Source organism: Zootoca vivipara, chromosome 15 (genome assembly GCF_963506605.1).
Source record: "Zootoca vivipara chromosome 15, rZooViv1.1, whole genome shotgun sequence".
Lineage (NCBI taxonomy): Eukaryota > Metazoa > Chordata > Lepidosauria > Squamata > Lacertidae > Zootoca > Zootoca vivipara.
The window spans coordinates 30,057,931-30,078,226 of record NC_083290.1 but is presented as its reverse complement, the minus strand read 5'-3'; the positions used below and the strand labels follow the sequence as shown (position 1 = coordinate 30,078,226).

At 51.8% G+C, this 20,296-nt stretch overlaps 4 protein-coding genes across 8 annotated transcripts in view; 3 read left to right on the top strand and 1 right to left on the bottom strand.

Annotated features, from left to right (window-relative positions):
- KMT2A (lysine methyltransferase 2A) overlaps positions 1-5,436 on the top strand; it is a 50,738-nt gene extending 45,302 nt beyond the window's left edge. For all 4 annotated transcript variants that reach the window (XM_060268351.1, XM_060268350.1, XM_060268349.1 and 1 more), the window contains exons 34-36: positions 101-184; positions 434-563; positions 1,898-5,436. In XM_060268351.1, the coding sequence (XP_060124334.1) occupies positions 101-184; positions 434-563; positions 1,898-2,173 (490 nt within the window). In that variant the 3' untranslated portion in view covers positions 2,174-5,436. The remainder of the gene's footprint in view (positions 1-100; positions 185-433; positions 564-1,897) is intronic.
- Positions 5,437-5,582: 146 nt separating this feature from the next.
- Positions 5,583-9,882, top strand: TTC36 (tetratricopeptide repeat domain 36). Its single transcript, XM_035139499.2, has 3 exons — positions 5,583-7,762; positions 8,544-8,732; positions 9,251-9,882. The coding sequence occupies exons 1-3, from the start codon at positions 7,654-7,656 to the stop codon at positions 9,547-9,549; spliced, it is 597 nt and encodes a 198-aa protein (XP_034995390.1). The 5' UTR covers positions 5,583-7,653; the 3' UTR covers positions 9,550-9,882.
- A 1,487-nt stretch (positions 9,883-11,369) lies between these two features.
- Positions 11,370-16,006, top strand: TMEM25 (transmembrane protein 25). Its single transcript, XM_035139453.2, has 7 exons — positions 11,370-11,557; positions 11,651-11,980; positions 12,292-12,582; positions 12,845-12,976; positions 13,059-13,089; positions 13,421-13,521; positions 13,622-16,006. The coding sequence occupies exons 1-7, from the start codon at positions 11,503-11,505 to the stop codon at positions 13,810-13,812; spliced, it is 1,131 nt and encodes a 376-aa protein (XP_034995344.2). The 5' UTR covers positions 11,370-11,502; the 3' UTR covers positions 13,813-16,006.
- Positions 16,007-16,050: 44 nt separating this feature from the next.
- IFT46 (intraflagellar transport 46) lies at positions 16,051-20,185 on the bottom strand. Of its 2 annotated transcripts, none has more exons than XM_035139458.2 (12): positions 20,037-20,185; positions 19,853-19,949; positions 19,683-19,759; positions 19,412-19,545; positions 18,281-18,355; positions 18,105-18,198; positions 17,519-17,647; positions 17,290-17,411; positions 17,048-17,114; positions 16,834-16,894; positions 16,569-16,654; positions 16,051-16,387 (listed from the first exon to the last, which is right to left on the bottom strand). In XM_035139458.2, the coding sequence occupies exons 1-12, from the start codon at positions 20,085-20,087 to the stop codon at positions 16,292-16,294; spliced, it is 1,089 nt and encodes a 362-aa protein (XP_034995349.1). In that variant the 5' UTR covers positions 20,088-20,185; the 3' UTR covers positions 16,051-16,291. The 2 variants fall into 2 exon arrangements, with proteins under 2 accessions (XP_034995349.1, XP_034995350.1); XM_035139459.2 differs by having other exon boundaries at positions 17,290-17,408.
- Positions 20,186-20,296: the final 111 nt, after the last annotated feature.

The following is a 20,296-nucleotide window of genomic DNA, read 5'->3' as shown; positions in this document are numbered from 1 at the left end:
TGGCTCTGCAAAGTGGCTTGCGGAGCAAGGTGGAGCTTGGCCGCTCAAAGGCCCCATTGGTTTGAACTCTCACAAGCAGTCTCTTTCCTCCTCTCTTCAGGAGGGCAACCAGCATGGATCTTCCCATGCCCATGCGGTTCCGACACTTGAAGAAAACCTCCAAGGAGGCGGTTGGTGTCTACAGGTAGGTGGGTGGGTTGGTAGGTGGAAGCCACCTCAGCAGGATAAGCGATGGGGACGGTAGAACAACCTAAGCCAGTAGGGCTTAGCAGAACAGCAATGAGAAAGTGCCTGGAACGACTCTCCTAGGTCATGTGGACAGATCTGCTCCTAGCTGGGTTGCCTGCCTGCCTCCACATTCAGGGTGAGGCTTGCTACCTCTGTGGTTGCAGCACCTGACACCGTTGCTGCGCTGTGTGTTCCTCCTTGGCAGGTCTCCTATCCACGGCCGGGGCCTGTTCTGCAAAAGAAACATCGATGCAGGAGAGATGGTGATCGAGTATGCCGGCAACGTGATCCGTTCCATCTTAACTGACAAGCGTGAGAAGTACTATGACAGCAAGGTAAGCCTTAGCAACAGCGGAGGCACTGCTGAAACCCAGCTGGTCACGAGTGCTGGCCACAGGGGCTCTGAGGTTCTCCTGAGCGAAGACAAGGGCTGCCTAGGCCTTCAGTAAAGCACTGGGAAAAGCAGGCCCCGGGTTCTCTGGTCGGAATGCACAGTGCACGGGTCACCCTGTCAGCACTTGAGCAGTTCCTCCTTATGTAAGGCAAGTGCCAGCACTTAAGGCTTGGAAGCAAAAGAGGGATGAGAAGTGGTGGCTGCACAGGAAGAGGTTGGTTTTCCTGCAGAAGGGAAGGGGGTCCTCGGATGGGTTGTCCCTCCCACTTGCTTCACTAGGCAGGATTATGTAAATTAGGTTGAATTTACCCCTTAGTGGGTGGGCAACCCCTCCTTCCTGCCCTGTAATCCTTTTTTGGGTTGCTGAGGAGAGAGGTTCTGTTGCTATTGCCTTCAGGAAAACAGGGAAGCATCCAGTCAGCCAGAAAATGGTTCAGAAAGCAGCTAGTTCTCACAGTAGCCCTTATTCTCCCATCAGGAGAGGACATTTTGTCCTAGGAGCCCTCTTGAGGTGACAGGATTGGTACCTGATTTTCCTAGGAGCTGGTAGTCAGGTCCTTCTCAGGTGCAGGCAGGGGTTGCTGCAAGATCTGGCAATTGCTGGAGCGGAGAGGGTGGAAGGGTTGTGGGGCTCTTGCCATGCATCCCCACACACACACACACACACACACACACACATCATAGAAGGTATGCCTCTCCATCCCAGATTTTGCCAGTGTGTAGCAAATCCTCATGCAAGGATCTGGAGCTGGATCTGCTCCCGCCTTCCCTATTCAGAAAACTGGTTTGGGGCTCCTTGAGCCTTATTGGGCTCAGGTTTGGGGAAAGGCTCAGCCTTTCCCTGTTTGGACAGGAAAGCCATCAGGTTGCCAGCTCTGTAAAACTTGATTGGAATGAGGCCTCCAGTTGTGTTATTATTATTAGTGAAGTTTTCTGATGCTTGCAGCACAAAAAAGTAATAGAATTGTAGAGTTGGGAGGGTCCTCTAGTCCAGCCCCCTGTAATGCATAAGTCATAAATAAAGAATACATTATAATAAAGACCTATAACAATTCACAGAAACTCCACAGACTCAAATCAATACAGACACCCATCAGTCAGTCTCCCTGGCATGTGTGAGCCACGTCCTTTGGGAACCTTTTAAAAGGCGTGTTGAACAGGCATGAGTTGGCTTTTATGTTGCAGCTGATCTTGTCTGAAGGGTTAGCTGTGGTGATGCCTTGAGATCTGAAACCAGCCCATCCTCTTTCCCTGCCCCCTCCTCTCCTGGCCCAGGGCATCGGCTGCTACATGTTCCGCATTGATGACTCTGAGGTGGTGGACGCCACCATGCACGGGAATGCAGCCCGCTTCATCAACCACTCCTGTGAGCCCAACTGCTACTCCCGAGTCATCAACATTGATGGGCAGAAGCACATAGTCATATTTGCCATGCGCAAGATCTACCGCGGCGAGGAGCTGACCTACGACTACAAGTTCCCTATCGAAGACGCCAGCAACAAGCTGCCCTGCAATTGCGGTGCCAAGAAATGCCGCCGGTTCCTCAACTGAACGCTGACCTGACCTGGCTGTCGTAGGGGTTGGGCTCTGCCAGTCTCAGGCGTGTGGAAGGTGGGGAGGGTGGGGTGGCCCTCCCATGGCAAGTGGGTCAAGCCATGCAGCAGGTGGCTGAGGTCTGGTATTGTTTGCTGCCTCCTTGGCTTTGTGAAAGGTCCTGCCCAGAAGATGGACTTTGTTGTCCCGTCTCGCAAGGAAAACTGCTGAAGTGTTGGGCTGCTGCAGCAGCCAAGGACTGCCTTGAGAGGTGGGGCTTCCCTTCCCGCACACTTTGGTGGGCCCTTTCCTCCTCATACTTGGAGACATGGCCTACAGGTCTCAGTGAGCTGCCCTTGTGTCTTGCCTCTGGCTGGCTGTTCCCTGAAATTCCCATGACTTGTCGAGGAATAGCTCATCAGTGTTTGAGCAGGCAAGCAATGAGGACTGAGGGCTTCCATGCACTTTGGGTGAGGTTAGGTTAGAAGTGAAAGCTGAGGAGGACTCCCTGCGCTAGGAAGGAGGCTGTCCTGCCAGGCATTCAGTCCCTAGAGCCCTCTCCCTGCCCTGCATCTCCCCTCCAGTTGGGACTCTAGAGGAAACTGACCCCCCCCCCGGCAGTGGGCCTGGCGCCTCTCTGAGCACCAGCCTACAGCAGCTGATAGCGTTTCCTTCCCTACCAGCTGCTCTCTGACATAGGAAAAGGCAGGGAGTGCCAAAGCTCCCAGCGAGCTGCAGGCTGTGGGTTCCCTGGTCCAAGATTGGGGGACCCAAAAGGTGACAGATCTCCCTAGTGGGATCATGTGCCCGTTTCAAAGCAAAGACAAGTAGCACAACTTCCTTTCAGCCTCCTTCAGTTGCACCCTCTTGAATTATTATGTCATTGGATTTTACTTGGTTCTTCTGTTTACAGTTTAGTATTTAAGGTTTTGTAAATGTAAATATATTTTGTATATTTTTCTATGAGAAGCACTTCATAGCGAAGAGCACTTATGAACTATTTTTTCAATTGTGGTTGTCATCCTAATTTAAAAGAATCAGTTTTTAATGACCTTATTATTTTAATAGGATGGGCTTTAGGAGGTTGCTGGCCAGGCCTGCAGTCTGAACCTTCCTCTAGAGAGCAGTGGGGGCAGTGGGAAGAACCTTTTCAGTTTTCTGGAAGCTTCGGCTGGACCTCGAATCACACATTGTGGGAGAGAAGATACACACATCTGCAAGAGGTGTTTTGAACCCAGCATTGATGCTAGGTTTTAACATGGGGGTGGGACTACAGCTAGAGGGGACCCCTGACCTTCCTCTCTCTTGGGAAGAGGCTAAAATCCCACCATGCCACACCTCAGTAACCCAACATTTCTGGTCTGCTGCATCTCATGCCTCCAGATTAAACTTCCTTGGCTCTGAAACTGCAAGCAAACCTTCCTATGGTTGTCTAGTAAAGCCGCAGCAGCAGCCAGGCTTCTTTTGGGCCAACAAGCACATTCCCTATGAAGATCTTGCCTCTCCTGCAGCCCAGCTACTAGTTGCCTGGGGAGGACAGACCAGCACTTACTAAGCCTTCCGCTCCAGCTGGAGTGGTACAGGGCATGTGTCCATTTCTCCTTTTTGGAGGGGGGGTGGTAAAACCTAAGTTTGGGCTGCCTGTGGTGAATGTGGCAGAGCTTTTGGGGAATCGAGTAGCCCTCCAGCTTTCCTGTTCCAGGCTGCCATATCCTGTGGGGTCAAATAGGAACATAATTTGTGTGTCCCCTGCTGCTACCAAAGCCCTGGGCCAGTAGCTGCCAGGCCAGAAGAGAGTTCCGTCCCTTGCTTCTTCCTCTCTTCCACAAGGAAGTTCCAAGCGAGGAGGAGGAGCACGAGCATGTGGCTCAGGGCAGAGTTGGACTAGAGTCCAAGCTCACTGACATTTGCTGCTGCTGTTGCTGCTGCTAAACCCTGTTCTGACTGAGCTCAGCAGCAGGCAGCCACTATGGCCAGTAACCCAAGGGAAGAAGGCATGCATGCATGCCACTGTGCCTGGGCTCCATGGGGAGGCCGGCAGGAACAGAGAGAAGGAAGGGTTGGGGTCTTGGCCAGTTGTGTTGGCTCTGATCCGTGGAGCAAGGAGAGGAGCTCCATGCGGCTTCCTGGCAATATGAATGTATAATTTCTAAGGACTGACAAAGATCATGATACCTGAGAATACTAAGAGTCAAACCTTTAAGGTGTTTATTTTTTTAAAGGAAAAGCGGGTCACTGCAAAGGGCTGGGGTATAATAATCTTCTCTTCATTGTCCTCCCTTGCGAAGCAATACCGGGTTCTTGTTCTTTGTGCAGAATCATGTCGTTCTCACCCAGATTGCTGCTCCATCCTCCTCCCCTCCACCATCTCCTCCTCCCACACCTGCAAGTTTTTATAACTATAAATATGGTATATATAGGAACAAATATCGTACTGCACCATGTCTTGAAGCCTGGCTTTGAATTCTCTTTAACACTATAGATAAGAGTTGTGTTCCAGTTGCTCAAAAGGCAGGAAAACCAGCAAGCCAGAGGCTTCGGGGCCAGTTGACGTCTCCCTCCTCCAAGGAGGGCTGGGTAAGGGACCGGGGGGGTGGAAGGGTGGATGCTCTGGCTCAGTCTGCCTGCATGCAAACCCCCAGGAAGCTGTTGGGGGCTTGGCTATGAATTCTCCTGACCTTCAGTGTTAACAGTCAGTTCTTGTACAACTTGTTTCTTGCCGCCTTCGCTGCCTCCTCCTGGGTTCTGATTGTTGAGGTACCAAAATGGCATCATCTGCTTTCCTGGTACCTTAACAAGGTCCTGCAGCTTTGCCTCTCAGCCGAGAACTGTGCTCGTGATGTTCCTTTGATTCAACGTAAGCCGTCTTTTAATAGCTCAAGGTAGTGAATAATTGTCTCAAACCGTGCAAAAGCTACGCAAACAGGGTTTTGTTCCAGAAAAAAAGCAACTTATCATGTAAAACCAATCTCTCTCTTCGTTTTATTTCTTGTGTTCTTCCAGATTGTTTGGGTTTTTGTTTGTTTGTTTGTTTTCTTTAAAAAGAGGAAACGCGTCTCTCGTGCTGCATCAGTGTTAATTCCCTGTCATCGTCACAGGGATGAAGGAAGTACTTTCAGTAGTTCAAGAAATGACTGAAAAGTTCCATGAAAGACTGAATGTAAAAACAAGTGTATATAGTTGTACAAAAAAAGGAGTTTTTAAACATGTTTATTTTCTATGCACTTTTTTATTTAAGTGATAGTTTAATTAATAAACATGTCAAGTTTATTGCTTCAGAGGATGGTGTTTTCATTTATTGATCAAGGCTGTGGAGGTTTTCAGCAGGGGAGGAGGGCTAGTTTGTATATAGCTCTCAAGAAACAATAAAAAAGGAACCCACCTCTTCTAGGCTGCACCACACAAACACAAGGTAAGACCATTTACTTCACCTCTTGGACTTCTTTCCTTGTTGCAATACAGTCATATCTCAGAAGTTGAACACCTTTCGAGATGAACATTTTGGCTCCCAAACACTGCAAACCTGGACATGATTGTTCCGGTTTGCAAACGTTCTTTTGAACCCGAACATCCGTCACGGCTTCCGATTGGCTGTAGGAGCTTCCTGCAGCCAATCGGAAACTGTGCCTTGGTTCCCAAATGTTATGGAAGTTGAATGGACTTCCAGAACAGATTCCGTTTGACTTCGGAGGATGACTGTATATCTGATATTCTGTAAGGTGAATGTGCTTGCAACAGTCTTGCACACTTCCTTGTCCAGAAGCAAAAGGGAAACCTTGTGGGGAAAGAGATACCTCATAAAAACAATCCTGCTGAATCCAAATAAAAGCCCATATAGTCCAGCATCCCCTTCTCACAGAGGCTGAGCAGATGCCCCAAAGGGAAGCCCACAGTGAAGACCCAAGTGTAAAGGGTATCCCTACCATTGGTACACAGAAACTGATGTGCAGAGGCAGGCTGCTACTGATACTGGAAGTAGTACACAGCCATCATTGACTAGGAGTTTAAAAGCTGCTCTGCCACCCTTTTCATTTTAGGTGCCAGCAAACTGGTTCAGGTGGAGCCCATCCCTTTTGCATTGGTCCAGCTTGTCCCCAAAACTCCCATAAAGGTAAAGGTACCCCTGACCGTTGGGTCCAGTTGCAGACGACACTGGGGTTGCGTGCTCCTCTCTATAGGCCGAGGGAGCCGGCGTTTGTCTGCAGACAGCTTCCTGGTTATGTGACCAGCATGACTAAGCCGCTTCTGGCGAACCAGAGCAGTGCACGGAAACGCTGTTTACCTTCCCGCTGGAGCGGTACCTATTTATGTACTTGCACTTGATGTGTTTTTGAACTGCTAGGTGAACAGGAGCTGGGACCGAAGCTGTCGCGGGGATTTGAACTGCCAACGTTCCGATCAGCAAGCCCTAGGCTCTTTAGACCACAGCGCCATCCGCCTCCCTTGGCATCTTGCAAATCCAAGCCCTGCCTCCTGACACAACTGTCTCATCCAATGCATTGAGACTGCTCTGTCTTTTACCTGGCCTTGTGCATGGCAATAGTAGCATTTCAAGGAATGCATCCCAAGCTCAAAAAGTCCCCGCAAAAGAAGTGCAGCTGGCATAGTGTCACTGCACAAGAGAAACAATAATTGTGGCTGGCACAGGTGTGGTTTATATCCTGCCAAACACTGATCGCCTGCATGGTTCCACCACATCTGGAGAGCGCTCTCATGCCACCATAAAGATAGCCGGTGAGTGGGGTCCCTGTGCACTGCCCCTTTGGCAGGCATAGCATCCAGGCGTAGTTGCAGTCTTGAGCAGGGGTTACATATATATATATGGCAGCCAGCTGGCCTCCCTCTAACATGCCCCTTTTTTGCCAGGCAGATCAGTGGCAGGCCTGACCTTCATCCGCCAAGCTACCCATTAGCGGACAGATGAACTTCTGGCAGTAGCAGCAGATTTCCAGCAGCATGGGCTCCCCTCTGCTGTGGAGGGCAGTTGCACTGCATCCTAGCCCTTAAAGTCTAGCAGATTCGTGGTTTAAACTGCTCCGTAACACAGCATAGTAAAACATGAGACTCAAAACAGTAGCAAATGTAATCCGGATTAGCTACAGAAATCCCCAAAAGCCTGTTAGGAAAATTTGGGCTTTACTGCAGCAGGGAAAGCGGCAGGGTGGACCTTTCTCCAGCCCTGTTGCTCGACCGGTCATGCTAAGAACTCTGGGACAGAGCATCTGGGCTGGCTGGAGGTGTATGTGCGCCCCCTCCCTTTTCTGTTATTCCTGCACTGTGTTAGTTCCTGCACTTCTTGCTCCTCCCCCAGCCCTGGGAGTTTGCTTGGGGGTCAAAAAACTTCCCTGTTTCAGCTCTAGCAAGAGCACTGACTTAGACGCAGCAGGGCATTGCCCCATCTCCTCCCCCATTGCTATTGGCCGCCTGGTAAGCCAGCCCCTCTCTCACAACCCCACTTGCTCTCCCTAGCTCACTCAAGATCTTCTCATCCAGCCGACATGGCTACAGCACACGACAGGGCAGTTTTGCAAAGCATATTCCACCCCAATGCCCCTTTTGGCGACATCTCTGCTGAGCTGGAGGAGCAGGAGACCCTCAATGGAGAAGGTGAGTTTGGCTTCTGCATGAGATGGGGCAGGGGAGAGGGACTTTCCTGGAGGCATTGTTGGTCTCTACCCTGAGCTCCCGGAGGCATCAGAGCAGCTTCAGGCTGCCAAGAAGTGCAGGTTCAAGGATGGTGGGGGGCTGCAAAGAGGAAAGCCCCACCTACCCATCTCTGTGTAATTGGAGCAGCAGCAAATCCCTCTGTTTTTCATTAAGGAGGCCTTTACAAGGCTCTCATATCATGGCGCTGGAAGAGAGGGCCTCTCGCTCACTATCAGCAGCGTAGGAGCCAACTCCTAGGGGCAGAGGTCACTTCGACACCCCCCAAAAATATTTGAGGGATCTGGGCATTGCCATTCAAATTGTGTGTGTGCACCATGTCTTGTGATCAATTATGGTGGGTTGGGGTTTATACCTGCTCCCCAAATATTTTATTCAAGTTGGCTCCCCTGGTCTGCAGTAGGTGGTGCAGTCTGACCTCTGATCGTCACCTGACCATGATTCATTGCACTTTGCCCTGGAGAAGGTGGGTGGGCTTTTCCCCACAGACTTTCTGTCCCCTTGTCCCTGAGAAATTTCTGGGCTCTCTTGAGCTGCTGCATTTTAGCAGTTGTGATGTAGTCAGCCATGTACGTAATTAGCACTGGATTGGAGGCCACTGTAAGTTCCAGTGGCTGTAGAATGGGGGGGGGGGTGCATACCTATATAGTGCAGCTGTCTTCTGTCCCCCCACTCTTGACCCAGAGCTATTAACAAAACTGTGCTTCTCTTCATAATGAGACAGAAGCAAGCTTTGACCCAGAGCTCCTGGAGCAAGCCACTCAGCTAGAGATCCAGGGCATTGAAGCTGCTGAAGCTGGAGACCTGCAGAAGGCCTTGGAGAGATTTGAGCGGGCCATTCAGCTGCTCCCTGAGCGAGCCGCAGCCTACAACAACCGGGCCCAGGCCTTCCGCCTCAAGGGCAACACAGCAAGTAAGTGAGCAAGGCAGTGCTGTTTCTGCATTGACACAGAGGACAGGGACCCTCTGCCTGGGACAGGCACCATGTCTGCTATGTAGCTTCTGAGCCTAGCAAAAGGAGGGCTGAGCAAACCCCCTGGACAGTGAACACCACGTCCCTTGTCCTCTTCAAGGGCTTTTCAGAGACCTTCCCATCAGCTGTTCTCTGGGCTCAATATTGGTGCTGCTGCTTGCTTGGGAACCCACCTACCAGGGCATCTCCCCATGCCACAGCCAGCCCTACAAGGTCCCTGAGAGTCAAAGCTCTGAGCTAAGTATCTGCTACCTAAAGTGGAACCCAAACCACTGAAAACAATCCCCAATCCTAATAAAACAATTGCTTTCCATTTCAACTCTGTCCATGCTGAAGATGGGGCCACTGTGTGGGCACAGCTGCTGCCGCTTCCCCTTCTGCAATATCTCTGCTATGAAGTCAGGTTCCATGGCATTCCCCTCCATCATTTGCATGTATATTTCTTCTCTACCTGTCAGGTGCGCTGGAGGACCTGGGTACGGCACTGCAGCTTAGCAGGGGCGTTGGCCGTGTAGCCTGCCAGGCTTTTGTGCAGCGGGGGCTGATCCAGCGCTTGCAAGGCCATGAGCAAGAAGCCCAGAGGGACTTTGAGCAAGCGGCCAGATTGGGCAGTGCCTTTGCCCGTCGTCAGCTGGTCCTGATGAATCCATATGCAGCCCTCTGCAATCAGATGCTCTCCGAAGTGATAAAGAAACTGAGCGGCCCAAGTGAAGAGCCCCAGCTGGAGGCTTCCCCCAGGGAGAAAGTATGTCACTAAGGACAAAGGAGGGCTCAGCCTGCAATTCCTCTCCCCAAGGCAAGCTGGGGATGCTATTCCCCACCTTTCAAGCTCCAAGGATAATATAAAAACAATGTTCCATCGGGTTATGGTCCAGAACAGGCATCCCCAAACTTCGGCCCTCCAGATGTTTTGGACTACAATTCCCATCATCCCTGACCACTGGTCCTCTTAGCTAGGGATCATGGGAGTTGTAGGCCAAAACATCTGGAGGGCCACAGCTTGCAGATGCCTGGTCCAGAATAAACTATGCAAATTAAGCACCCTGAAAAACTTTGTAATAAGTTTTGTTTCTTTCTTAATAAAGATCTCTGTGACAAAATTGTAACTTTATGTTGTATTAATTGTTCAAATTGAGAAACAATACATAGCTTGTTCCTAAGATGAGCTTTCCTACCTTAGGACTGGTAAGCTGTCAATGTAGCACCAACTTTTAAAAAAGGATTCAGAAGGGATCTGGAAAATTACAGGCCTGTTTGTTTATCTGCTCCTGGAAAACTGGTATAAACCAATACAAGTTACAACATTACTATATATATGAAAGGGAGTAGGAGGAGCTGTAAAGCAGTGTTGTTCAACAGATCCAGACCCAAGACCAACCTCTGAGTCCCAAGCTGCAACATGGGACCCACTTTCACTTTTAATTTATACGTAATATTGTTAATAGTGCACATTGTTAATTATAAAATGGCAATTAACAGAGCAATATACATAGTGTTGCCTTAGCATTACTACTAAATGAAAACCAGTGTTGCAATGTGGCAAGAGAAAAGAACAGGCATGTGACTGGCCAGAAATATGTATCGTATTAAAAATTGGCTCATGCCTTTCTCCTGCCACATCAGAGCACTTATAGAAATTGATAAAATGGGCGTCTCATCCTGAACTTTACCTAGTCCGGACACACAAGCAATGCTCCTTTTTGTCTGTTCAGCCTAAGCTGGAATCCAGCTTCTCTGTGACCCACTTGGTGTGGCCTCACAACCCACAAGATCTGCACAAAGGGATCTCTCCAAACTGAGTAAATGGGCAGTAAAATGGCAAATGCAATTCTATATAAGTATAAAGTGATGCACAATGGATTAAAAAATAAATAAATCCAAGTTTCACAGGGGGTCTGAACTAACCAGAAAAGATCTAGGAGTCCTGATGGTGGAAGATGACCTGCCCTGAACACACTCATGTGTCCAAGTTCTGCTTTATACACTAATAAAGTACTCATAAACCCAATCACTTCTTAGAATCACCAGTCTTAAACTTCAAGTGTTTTAAAGGCGGCCTTCCTGATGTCTGTGGTAACTCAAAAGGAGACGGAGTGAAGGCAAAAGCTTTCCCTGGCGGGGTGAGTTCAGGAGTCAAAGAATTGTAGAGTTGGAAGGGACACCCGAGGGTCATCTAGTCCAACCTCCTGCAATGCAAGAATGTCAGGGATAGACTGCTTTGGAATAAGGAGGAGCCAGACAGCTATGGCAGAACACCTCTTCGTCATGCAGTGGATCGGGGCCAGTGGAGTGGGTGGGGACAGCCAGCAGAGGCGCCTCCCCCTCCCCGTTCTCTGGAAAAGCTCGCGGCCGACAGACCATTTTGCCCTCGAGGGTTGGCTACGAAGCAAATCTCCTCCGCCCGCCTGCGAAGCGTGGTCGTCGGCCAAGAAGAAGGTGAGAGGCTCCCGCCGCTGCCTCCCGTACACACCGCGGAGCGAAGGATCCAGACCGGGATTGCCAAGGAGCCCACGTGAAGGAGGAGGCGGAGCGGCGGCTCTTGCTGGCCAATCATTGCAGCCGCAGCCTCGACGGGACCGGTCTGCGCGGTGCAGGCTCCGCAGTGTGGGGAGCCAGAACACAGCGGGCCCCGCGTCCTGCCAGCTGGAGCCCATCAAGGTCGTCTCCTCGGAGCGCCTGTCTGCTGCCCGGCCAGCGGCCAAGGAAGCGTATGGCGCCCAGCAGCCCCCTGTCCGCCCTGCTGCTGCTGCTGCTCCCCCCGCCAGGTGAGAAGGGCGCGCGCTTCACCGAGGGGTCCCGGGCTATGGCTGCTCGCCCCCTCGAGCCGGCTAAGTTGTGCTCTGTTCTGCTCTGCTCAGGCCTGGCCGAGCCCGAGACCACCATCGACGGGCGGGCGCTGTCATTCAGCAACCTGCAGGAGGCTGAGAGCCGGGCCTTCACCTGCCTTTCCGCGGCGCCCAGCCTGGCCTGGTACCTCAACGGCGAGCGGCAGGAGTCCAGCGGTTCCGGTAGGTTCCTGGCCACAGGCGACGGCGGCAGTGGCAGTGGCAACGGTGTCGCCTTCGAGGAGAGCAGCAGCAGCACCTTCGTGGTGACAGCGCGGCGCCTGGATCGCCAGCTCAACTGCTCCGCCACCGATCCGGCCACAGGCCACGTCTCCAACGCCTCGGTGCTCCTCAACGTGCAGTGTGAGCGGGACTCCCGGGGCCGGTGGGTGGGTGAGCGGTTGGCGGCATAGCTGCCAAGTTTTCCCTTTTCTCGCGAGGAAGCCTATTCAGCATAAGGGAAAATCCCTTTAAAAAAGGGATAACTTGGCAGCTATGGTTGGCGGGTGGCAATGCCCAGCCACTTCCAAGCTCAGCACCTCCTTCCCCTGCAACCAGGGCTTCCTAGCTCCCATGAATCTGGCGAGGTATCACCTCCGCCTTACCCTTCTGTCCCCTAGACCCACCCCGCAGCCTAGGGGTACACTGTCTGGTTTTGTGTCTCCCAAAAACAGTTAAACCAGAAATCGTGAAGATGGATGCCCACTATGAAGAGGCAAGGGAGCCAGGACTCCTCCTGGTGCTCTTTGTGTTGGTCCAAGCCAATCCCCCTGCCAACATCACTTGGGTGGACCAGGATGGGCAGGTGATGGTGAACACCTCCAACTTCCTCATTGTGGACACCAAAACCTACCCCTGGCTCACCAACCACACCGTGCAAGTGCAGCTCAGCAGCCGGGCCCAGAACTTCTCCTTCAGCGCCTCCAATGATGTGGCCATCATCAACTCCTCTATTCCGCTGCCCGGTAGGGGTTGGGATGTCCCCGTCGGTTGGGGGTCCTGGTTGCATGACGGGCCCAATAAGTAAGTAACAAGTCCTCCCGTTTTCTGCTTGGGGTCAGCCCCCATTGCAGTGACTCCTTGGGGCAAGTGCCCTGCATGGCACACAGCCTGTCCAATTACTGGTCTGGGGGAGAGGCTCTCCCTTCACCCCATACCAGGCAGGGTGCAGAGCTGGAAGGTGGCAGACCCTCCAAGAGCCCTGACAGGCAATTCTGGTCTCCTCAGGTTTCCTGGACACCCGCATTGAGCTCTCCCTTCTGGTGCTTGTGGTGGGTTGTGTGGCGGCCCTGGCGACTGTCCTAGGCCTTGGTGGTCTCATCAGCTGTGCCATCTACCGGCAGGGCAAGAAGGCGGCAGGTAGGTGCAGGGGAAGCCCAGCAGGATTCTGCCCCTCCCTGCCAGGACTGGCCCTCCCCAATTCTCTTTCTTCACTCTGCAGGACTTGCCCCACCAGCGCCGCTGCCTCAGAGGTAACCTTCCCAGCCACAGGCTCCTCTTCTAGCGGGATTGAGTTTGGGGTAAAAACGCTTTGCTTGCTCCCTGCCTTCCCCTGCCGTCGTTGTCTGCATGGACACCACACTGGGACCCTGGCAGTCAGAGAGCGGCCCTAGGCACTAGCCAGTTTAGCCCTGGCAGCAAAGGAACCGGGTTGGAAGGGTGCCAGCCAGCCTTCACTGGAACAGCCCAGAGAACCAGGAGCAGGGCGGAGAATCTGAAAGAATGTGGTCTCAGATCTGCCCTGAGTTGACTTGGGGAAAGAGATGAAGCCTAGTCCAATGGGTTCTTCTGCTCTCACCACAGTGACTCCAACAATCTGAGACCAAGGCCAGCACGGCTTCCCCGGGCAAATATGTCCCTCCCTTCCAACCTACAGCTCAATGACCTCACCTCCGAGACCAAAGGTAGGGTGAAAAGGGGCCTGAAGGTCTCACCCTGGGGCTGGGAGGTATTTGAGGGGGGAAGCATTGAAAGCCCCCAGCCCCACACCACTTTCCTCTACAGCCAAGGTCAGGATGGAAGGAGCTGCAATGGAACAGGAGGAAGAGGCCCACTCTGAGCCAGAGAACAACTTCACCCTTGTAGAAAGAGGTAAGAGGCGAGGGCTGGGAGGTGGCTGCTCTCTACAGCTAGGGGTTCAGTTTGCCCTCTTTACTGAAAGCCAGTTTTGTTTTAATGAGGCACGTTTGAGCTAAGGGAAGCTGCACCAGATATTGGGCAGATGCCTTACCCACCCCAGAGCTGCTTTCATCTGGGGAGGTATCTGAAGAGCTGGGTCAGACAAAAGAGACGACCATTTTAAAAATTATGTTTTGACTTAACTAGGAAAGAGATCTTTACTGCATGGTGACTAGAAAATGAAAATGGCAAATTCCCTGAAAGGTTATTAGGAAAGGAATTGAAATCAAAACAGCCAGCATTATAGCATCCCTATATACAAATCCATAAATACATAAAAATAGAGCATCCATTTCTGCACACTTCATCTCAGAGAAGGTAATTGAGGAGCTGGAAAATGTTCAGAAGGTTATTGAGGGATGGAGTAGCTCTCTTATGACAAAAAAGTACAAAGTCAGGGGCTTTTTAGTCAAGAAGATGGTGGGGGTTCATACGAGGTGTACACAAGTATGCCTGTTATGACAAAAGTGGTGGGGTTATTCATAACACAATAGCCAATGAATCTGATTAGTGGGAGCTTCAGGATAGAGGTAACGGCAATTTTCATACAACACATAATGAATTATCAATTTAAAATGTTTCCCTACCTATGAGTTGTGAAGTCTGCAAGTGAGTCTCAGGTTTTATAAGCAAACACAAAATAACCATTGCTGGTAATCCCTAACCAGTATGAATAGCTCTTACAGCTTTTCTGATTCTTGATGTTTTATAGTCCTGTGTTAACACTTCTAACATCGGAAAGACTCGAGTCTTTCATTTTTAACACTTGGGAACCACTCTGGTGGCAAAGAAGACTTTTAAGGCCCAAAATTCATGTGACATAAATCAAGGGTTCTCCATACCACATCAATTTAGACTTGCACTGTGGGATCAACTGCTTTAAAAAGATGGCAAGTTTCTGAAGTCTTATCAGTGGCAATTACTTGGAATAGCTCGATGGAACTTTGGAGTTCAGAAGCCGCATATACCTCCATAGACCAGGGTTTGGGCCAAACAATGACAGCTGTAGCCTTCCTCCCCTGTTGGACAGGGCGACCTTTTTGGCTGGATTATGCTCATAGGGAGGGCCCTGAACCACCAGTTTTGAGTCCTGCAAATGCTGTTTGGCTCTCCACACACTCTGGCTTACAAGACACTGCCTACACCCATTCAGATATACATACTCAGCTCTTTCTTAACAAAAAGACAAAAGAAGCTGAAATCTGGCCTCTGAAACAATACATGCTGGGGTTGCATATCTGTCAGTAGCCCAATTCAGTTTCTCTGGCCCTGCAGGTTTTGGCCGATATCCTATGGTTGGATACATCTACAGAGCTTCCAGCATGAGCAGTGACGAGATCTGGCTGTGAGGGCTGTTGCTGCACCCGCCAGCAGGCACAAAGAGCAGCAGCGGAAGTCCTGAGGAGGCGGACTTCCAAGGCAGCTTGAACTGCAGGGATGGGGTATTGCACCTCTAGAGCAAGATCCCATGTGTGAGGCCCCAGTGCCTGAAAGGATATTGACTGTGGTCCAAGGAAGACCTGCAGCTGCCAAGGGCTGCCCACACCCCACCCCACCCCAAGCTGCAGTACATCTCTAGACCCACCAAGTGACTCGTGTTCCCCTGAAGAACGTCCCTCCCACAAGAGCCATTGGTTGGCCCACTCCTCCTTCCTCTTCCCAACCTCAGGGATGGCTCAATCTGCATGTGATGGCTCTTCCTTGGCATGAAGGGGGCCAGCCAGGCTACTAGGAGACTGGCAAGCCCCGGCACTGCTGCTGCTGCTGCTGCCAACTGAGCTAAAGCATGCTGCTTTGTAGCTTCTGCACTTTACAAATAAATGGCTGTGATCAAAGTGCCATGCCTGTCCTTCTCCTTCAGAAAGAGAAAGCCAATGGAGGGAACAAAAGCCTAAGCCCAGGCAAGAGCCAGGGCTCAGAAGGAAATAAACATTGTGTCTGCTCACCACTAACAGATTTGGCAGCGCTCAGTGGGCTGAGCTGGCCAGTGTCTGAGGTGGTAAATGACAGTTTAAGGGAGGAAAAGGCTCCTTGCTCATTCAAGACTTTTTGCATTTGGATTCCGAACTCTTTATATGGGCAGCCCCTGAACAATACAACAGGGGAATAAATCTGGAGCTTGTCCTGCACATAAGTAGAGTCTAAGAACCCCAAATAGCCACAGTACGCTGAAATTGTTCTGAGTCCATCCACAACTCAGACTGCAGCCCCAGCCTACCCTCCACAGCTGTGAATCTCCTTCAAGGACAAAGTAGCACTATGAGCAAAACTTTTAATAAGGCAAATTCTCACAGAAGCTGTACAAAGAAAGGTAGATGAGATACTGGTGGGTTTCTGAGTGGCCAGGGGTCTTTGAGCCAGATGCTGACTGTGCTCCATTAGGTCCACTGGAAGCCTGAATAGCAGTTGCCCAAACAAGAAGGCCTCAGGCGCTGCAGCATCACAGGCTGGCACTTTTCTGGAACAGGTCCCACCTGGGGCGGGAAGGCAGGCGTCTCAGGTAAAGCTCAGGATGTCTGTTTCGCCAGCCTGTGAGGGGGGGTTGGAGGGAGGGCTTGCAACCTTCTTGCCCTCAGCCAGAGCCTTAAAATGCTGCAGGATAGAGAAGGGGGCAGGGAGAACACCATCATTTTAGGTTGCTCTAGGGCAAGGCCGCTCCAGGTGAGGCTGGCCAAGGGGGAAAGACTTGGGGAGCAATCTATTCAGCAGTGCCTCCACATGAACATGGGCACCAGACCAGAGCTGCTGCTCTTCAGATCCTTATGTTTCCTACCTGTGAATTTTTGAATTCAGAGTAGAGGGAGAAAAGGGTGTGCAGGGACTGGATATGGCCCTTGTAGACAGGAATGTCCAGAATAGCTGAAGAGAAAAAATAACAGCTATTTAGTTTGATTCCAACAAGCAAGGAGACTTTTGCTGGGTGGTGTATAACTGAGGGGCATTTTGAGAAGAGGCCAATTCCGACACTGACTGGAGCAGATCTCTACCCCTAAAAGGCTTGGCATAGGTGAGCACCACATCAGCAAAAGGGCACTCACCACATATCATGTCTGTGTATTCTGCCAGGCTGCAGTTAATATCTGCAGTGGGAAGGCTCACCTGAAAAGCAGAGAGGGAAGGGTCAGGTCAGTACTCTCTTTCTCTGCATTAATCTCTCGAGGCCCACAAGCTTCTCCCTCCTGCTGACAAGACCCCTCTCTTAGGCCAGGCCAAAACTAGAAGTTGAAGAGGGGGGCAATTGGCAGATACTACCTTTCCCAGCAGCTCTTCAAACTCAGGGGACCACTCCTGCATCAGCGTGTCTATATCAGGCATGGGCCTACAAGGAAGAAATACCAAGGCAGCAGCTTGAAATGGCCATGGTTCCTCCACACAGAGGGTGCATCTGCAGAGTGGCTTTCTTCCCCCACCCCCAGCACGGAGCAAAGGTGGGGCTGAGTACTGGCAGGCCTTGCCCTTACCCTTGTACTCATCCCTCCCTCCAAGAGGCCCACCTAGCATAGTGGACTGTAGCTGGGGGCTTGCAGCGATGCAGCTCACTGATGCTCTCAATCCAGCTCTCAATGGCTTTGGGATTCTTATCAGCATTCTCCAGGCTCTTCACTTTAATCTGCTGCTAGAAACAGAGACCAGAACATGCTCCAATGTGCCTCCTCATCAGAGCCAAGGGCTGCCTTGCATCCAAGAGGAGTCACTTCACCCCCCCCCCTCTCTCCCACTTACGGCCACATTGTGCTGCTTAGAGTTTTCCGTTAACCAGAGGGAGAGAACAGTGGGGTCGGACTGCTTGGTCGATGGCTCATCCAGCACCAACAATCCAAGGTTATCTGGCTTCCCATCAGGGCGTGGAACCTATAAGAAACAAGCCGGGGTGCCCTTTGCAGGTGAGAGTTTCCATTCTTCATGTACACACCCAGGTACAAGACCAGTCAAGAGAGTTTCTGCTGGGAATGGTCAATCACCACTAACAAACAAAATGTGGCCCTGCCTGCTGAGAAAGCCAAGGATCTGAAAGAAATCTTTGCTGCCCTGTCACACCAAAGGCCCCTCTAGTTCATCATTTTGTCCTCTCAGTGGCCAAGCAGATGCTTCAGTGGGAAAGCCATAAGCATCACTTGAGGGCAACATAAATTCTTCCCACTTATCTACAAGGATTCTGCAAAGCAGCTAACCTTTCAGCAGTGTTGACTGTGGGTATGGAGGCAAAGCACTGACAGTGCTGTCCTGTTGCACATCGCAGGGAAAGAGTCCTGCGTGGCAGTTCTCAGCCAGTGCTGCATGTAAAGGAGTGTCAAAATGAATGCAATACCTTTAAGAAGGCATCAATGTCCCCAACAGCTGGAATGAAGTCTGGAATGAAAGGTTTCAGCTTGTGCTCCAGGTCAATCATTTGTGAAGAATACCTGAGGAGCAGACACCGTGAGCGGAAGCCTGAAAAGAGACATGCCTGCCCACAATGCGGCCAAGATCCACATTACTACTCACCTCCGGATGTACTGGAAAAGCTCCTTGATCTCCAGGGAGACTGGCAGGTAGTCATAATCTGCTGAGTTGTATGCCCTAGGGAAAGAGTCAGTGGTGAAGCTGGGCAGGAGGCAATGGAAACAGGATGTGTTCAAAGGCAGGGTGAGGGAGAGTCTGACTCCAAGGAGAGACAAAGAAAAGCCAGCTTGCAGTCTCACTCTCCCCCATCCACCCCACCACCCTTAAACAAGACTGCCACCCCTATGGGCCAAAGATATTTCCTCCTGAAGCAAATAGCACCTTCCATAAGACCGCATCAGGGAAGGTTTACATTCTTCCACACCTGCTGCAATCTCAGCAACTGCATTATTCTCACACTCCATTTTTAAAAACCTGTAAGTTGCATACAGATACACATTTAATGTAGAACACAGTTCAGTAGGGGTGGGGGCTGCCAAAAACAGCAAACAGACTGACTGGTCTAGCTAAGCCACTACGGTATATTCCTGGGACACGTGATCTGCTTGGACATTCAACCATCTTCTACCTGGCAGCTAGCACGGGTGGGCAATCGGTGACCTTTCAGAGGATGCTGGACTCCAACTCCAATCAGCCCCAGCTGCCAGTGTGGTTAATGGTCAGGTATAATGGGAGTTGGAGTTCAGCATCATCTGGAGGTCCAGAGGTTCCCCAACCCAATATTATGGACTGCTATCCTACCCAAATGACAGTATATGGGGACCTTTGGAATCCAGCGAAACCTCACTTAGGTGTGACTTTAATGCTTGAAAGAGCTGTCTTTGCTATCACACAGGAACCTTCTCAACTTTCCAACTGGCCTATGCAGGGAATGGGTGGGTGCAAGAGGCTGAAGGCCAAGGAAGGCTCCAGGACTTGTTTTTGCTCACTGGATCCTTGGTGGAGTTAGGCATCCCTTGCCCCACCAAAATCAATCAACTTAGGAAAGCATTCTTCCTGGGCAGTCTAGTCTTCAAGGCTGGCACACACCATGCCAATTGGAAACAAGGGTACGATTGCATGTAAGCTTACTACCAAGTAGCAAATATGTTGGCAGCCAAGCACATGCCCTTCCTAGCCAACTTCCTCCACCCCACATGGCTCCCGGCACCCACCCACCCACCCTGCAAATACCCCTCCAGAGGAGCGCCGTGCTCTTCGTCGTCGTCGTCATCGTCAGAGTCCGTCTCTGAAGAGTCGTCGTCCTCATCTTCTACCTCGTTCCCACTGAAACGAGGCTGGGAGGCCAGCTGGGAGGCCTTCTTCTCCTGGGAGTGAGGGAGAAAGCAAAGGAGTGGGAGCCAACTCGGCCCTCAAGCGGACCCATCACCACCACGACCCCAGCCCACTGGCAGGAAACAGGACGGCGGGGGGGGGGTGAAGGAGGCTGCTGTTCGGTGAGTACCTTGAGTATCTCCTCGTCGTCGTCCTCGCTGCTGTTTTCGGCCAGGCTCTTGTGCTGGGAGCGCACGCGGCGAGGGCCTGAGACGGTGACGGGAGAGAAGAGCCGAGTCAGAAGCGGAGGGACGTCCCCCAGACCGTGTGCGCTGTCCCCGTTGTCCCAGCCCCCCATACCTGGCTGCGGAGGACTGGGCGCGTAGATGCTGGCCACGTCCTCTGTCTCGTTGACGTCCAGGCTCTCATCGTAAGGCTGGTTCTCCACGATCCGTGTCTACGAGGTGGGGAGAGAAACGGGACGTGAGCCGGATCCCCTTGAGCACCCACCCACCCAGCCTGCGAAAGGCTCGCCCTCCCTCACCTGTAGGCCGGCCTCAGGCGGCACTGCGGGAGGCGGCGGCGCACCCGCCATATCGCCAAGTAGGACCAAGTCTTCCCCGCGAGCGAGGGAGGCCTAGGCGGCCCCGTCTCCAGGGAAACGGGAGACGAGGCCCTAGCAGTCCTCGCGAGAACTCGTCTCCCGCTAGAGTGGTCAAGGAGCGAGCATGGGGATGCAGCGGCCCCTACCGGCAGGGAGGGCGGCGGCGGCGCTGCCACCGGCGGGTGGGCGGGGCCTGGCGG

What these genes read in the sequence shown, in the direction of transcription:
- TTC36 (XM_035139499.2), top strand. Translation starts at nt 7,654, where the DNA reads ATGGCTACAGCACACGACAGGGCAGTTTTGCAAAGCATATTCCACCCC. An exon ending in GGAGACCCTCAATGGAGAAG is followed by an intron (nt 7,763 to 8,543) that starts GTGAGTTTGGCT and finishes ATAATGAGACAG; the next exon opens with AAGCAAGCTTTGACCCAGAG. An exon ending in CCTCAAGGGCAACACAGCAA is followed by an intron (nt 8,733 to 9,250) that starts GTAAGTGAGCAA and finishes TCTACCTGTCAG; the next exon opens with GTGCGCTGGAGGACCTGGGT.
- IFT46 (XM_035139458.2), bottom strand. Translation starts at nt 20,087, where the DNA reads ATGGCGGGTGCGCCGCCGCCTCCCGCAGTGCCGCCTGAGGCCGGCCTA. An exon ending in CACGGCGCTCCTCTGGAGGG is followed by an intron (nt 18,356 to 19,411) that starts GTATTTGCAGGG and finishes CTCTTTCCCTAG; the next exon opens with GGCATACAACTCAGCAGATT. An exon ending in GCTACAGTCCACTATGCTAG is followed by an intron (nt 17,115 to 17,289) that starts GTGGGCCTCTTG and finishes TCTTCCTTGTAG; the next exon opens with GCCCATGCCTGATATAGACA.
- TMEM25 (XM_035139453.2), top strand. Translation starts at nt 11,503, where the DNA reads ATGGCGCCCAGCAGCCCCCTGTCCGCCCTGCTGCTGCTGCTGCTCCCC. An exon ending in CTCCTCTATTCCGCTGCCCG is followed by an intron (nt 12,583 to 12,844) that starts GTAGGGGTTGGG and finishes TGGTCTCCTCAG; the next exon opens with GTTTCCTGGACACCCGCATT. An exon ending in CCAGCGCCGCTGCCTCAGAG is followed by an intron (nt 13,090 to 13,420) that starts GTAACCTTCCCA and finishes CTCTCACCACAG; the next exon opens with TGACTCCAACAATCTGAGAC.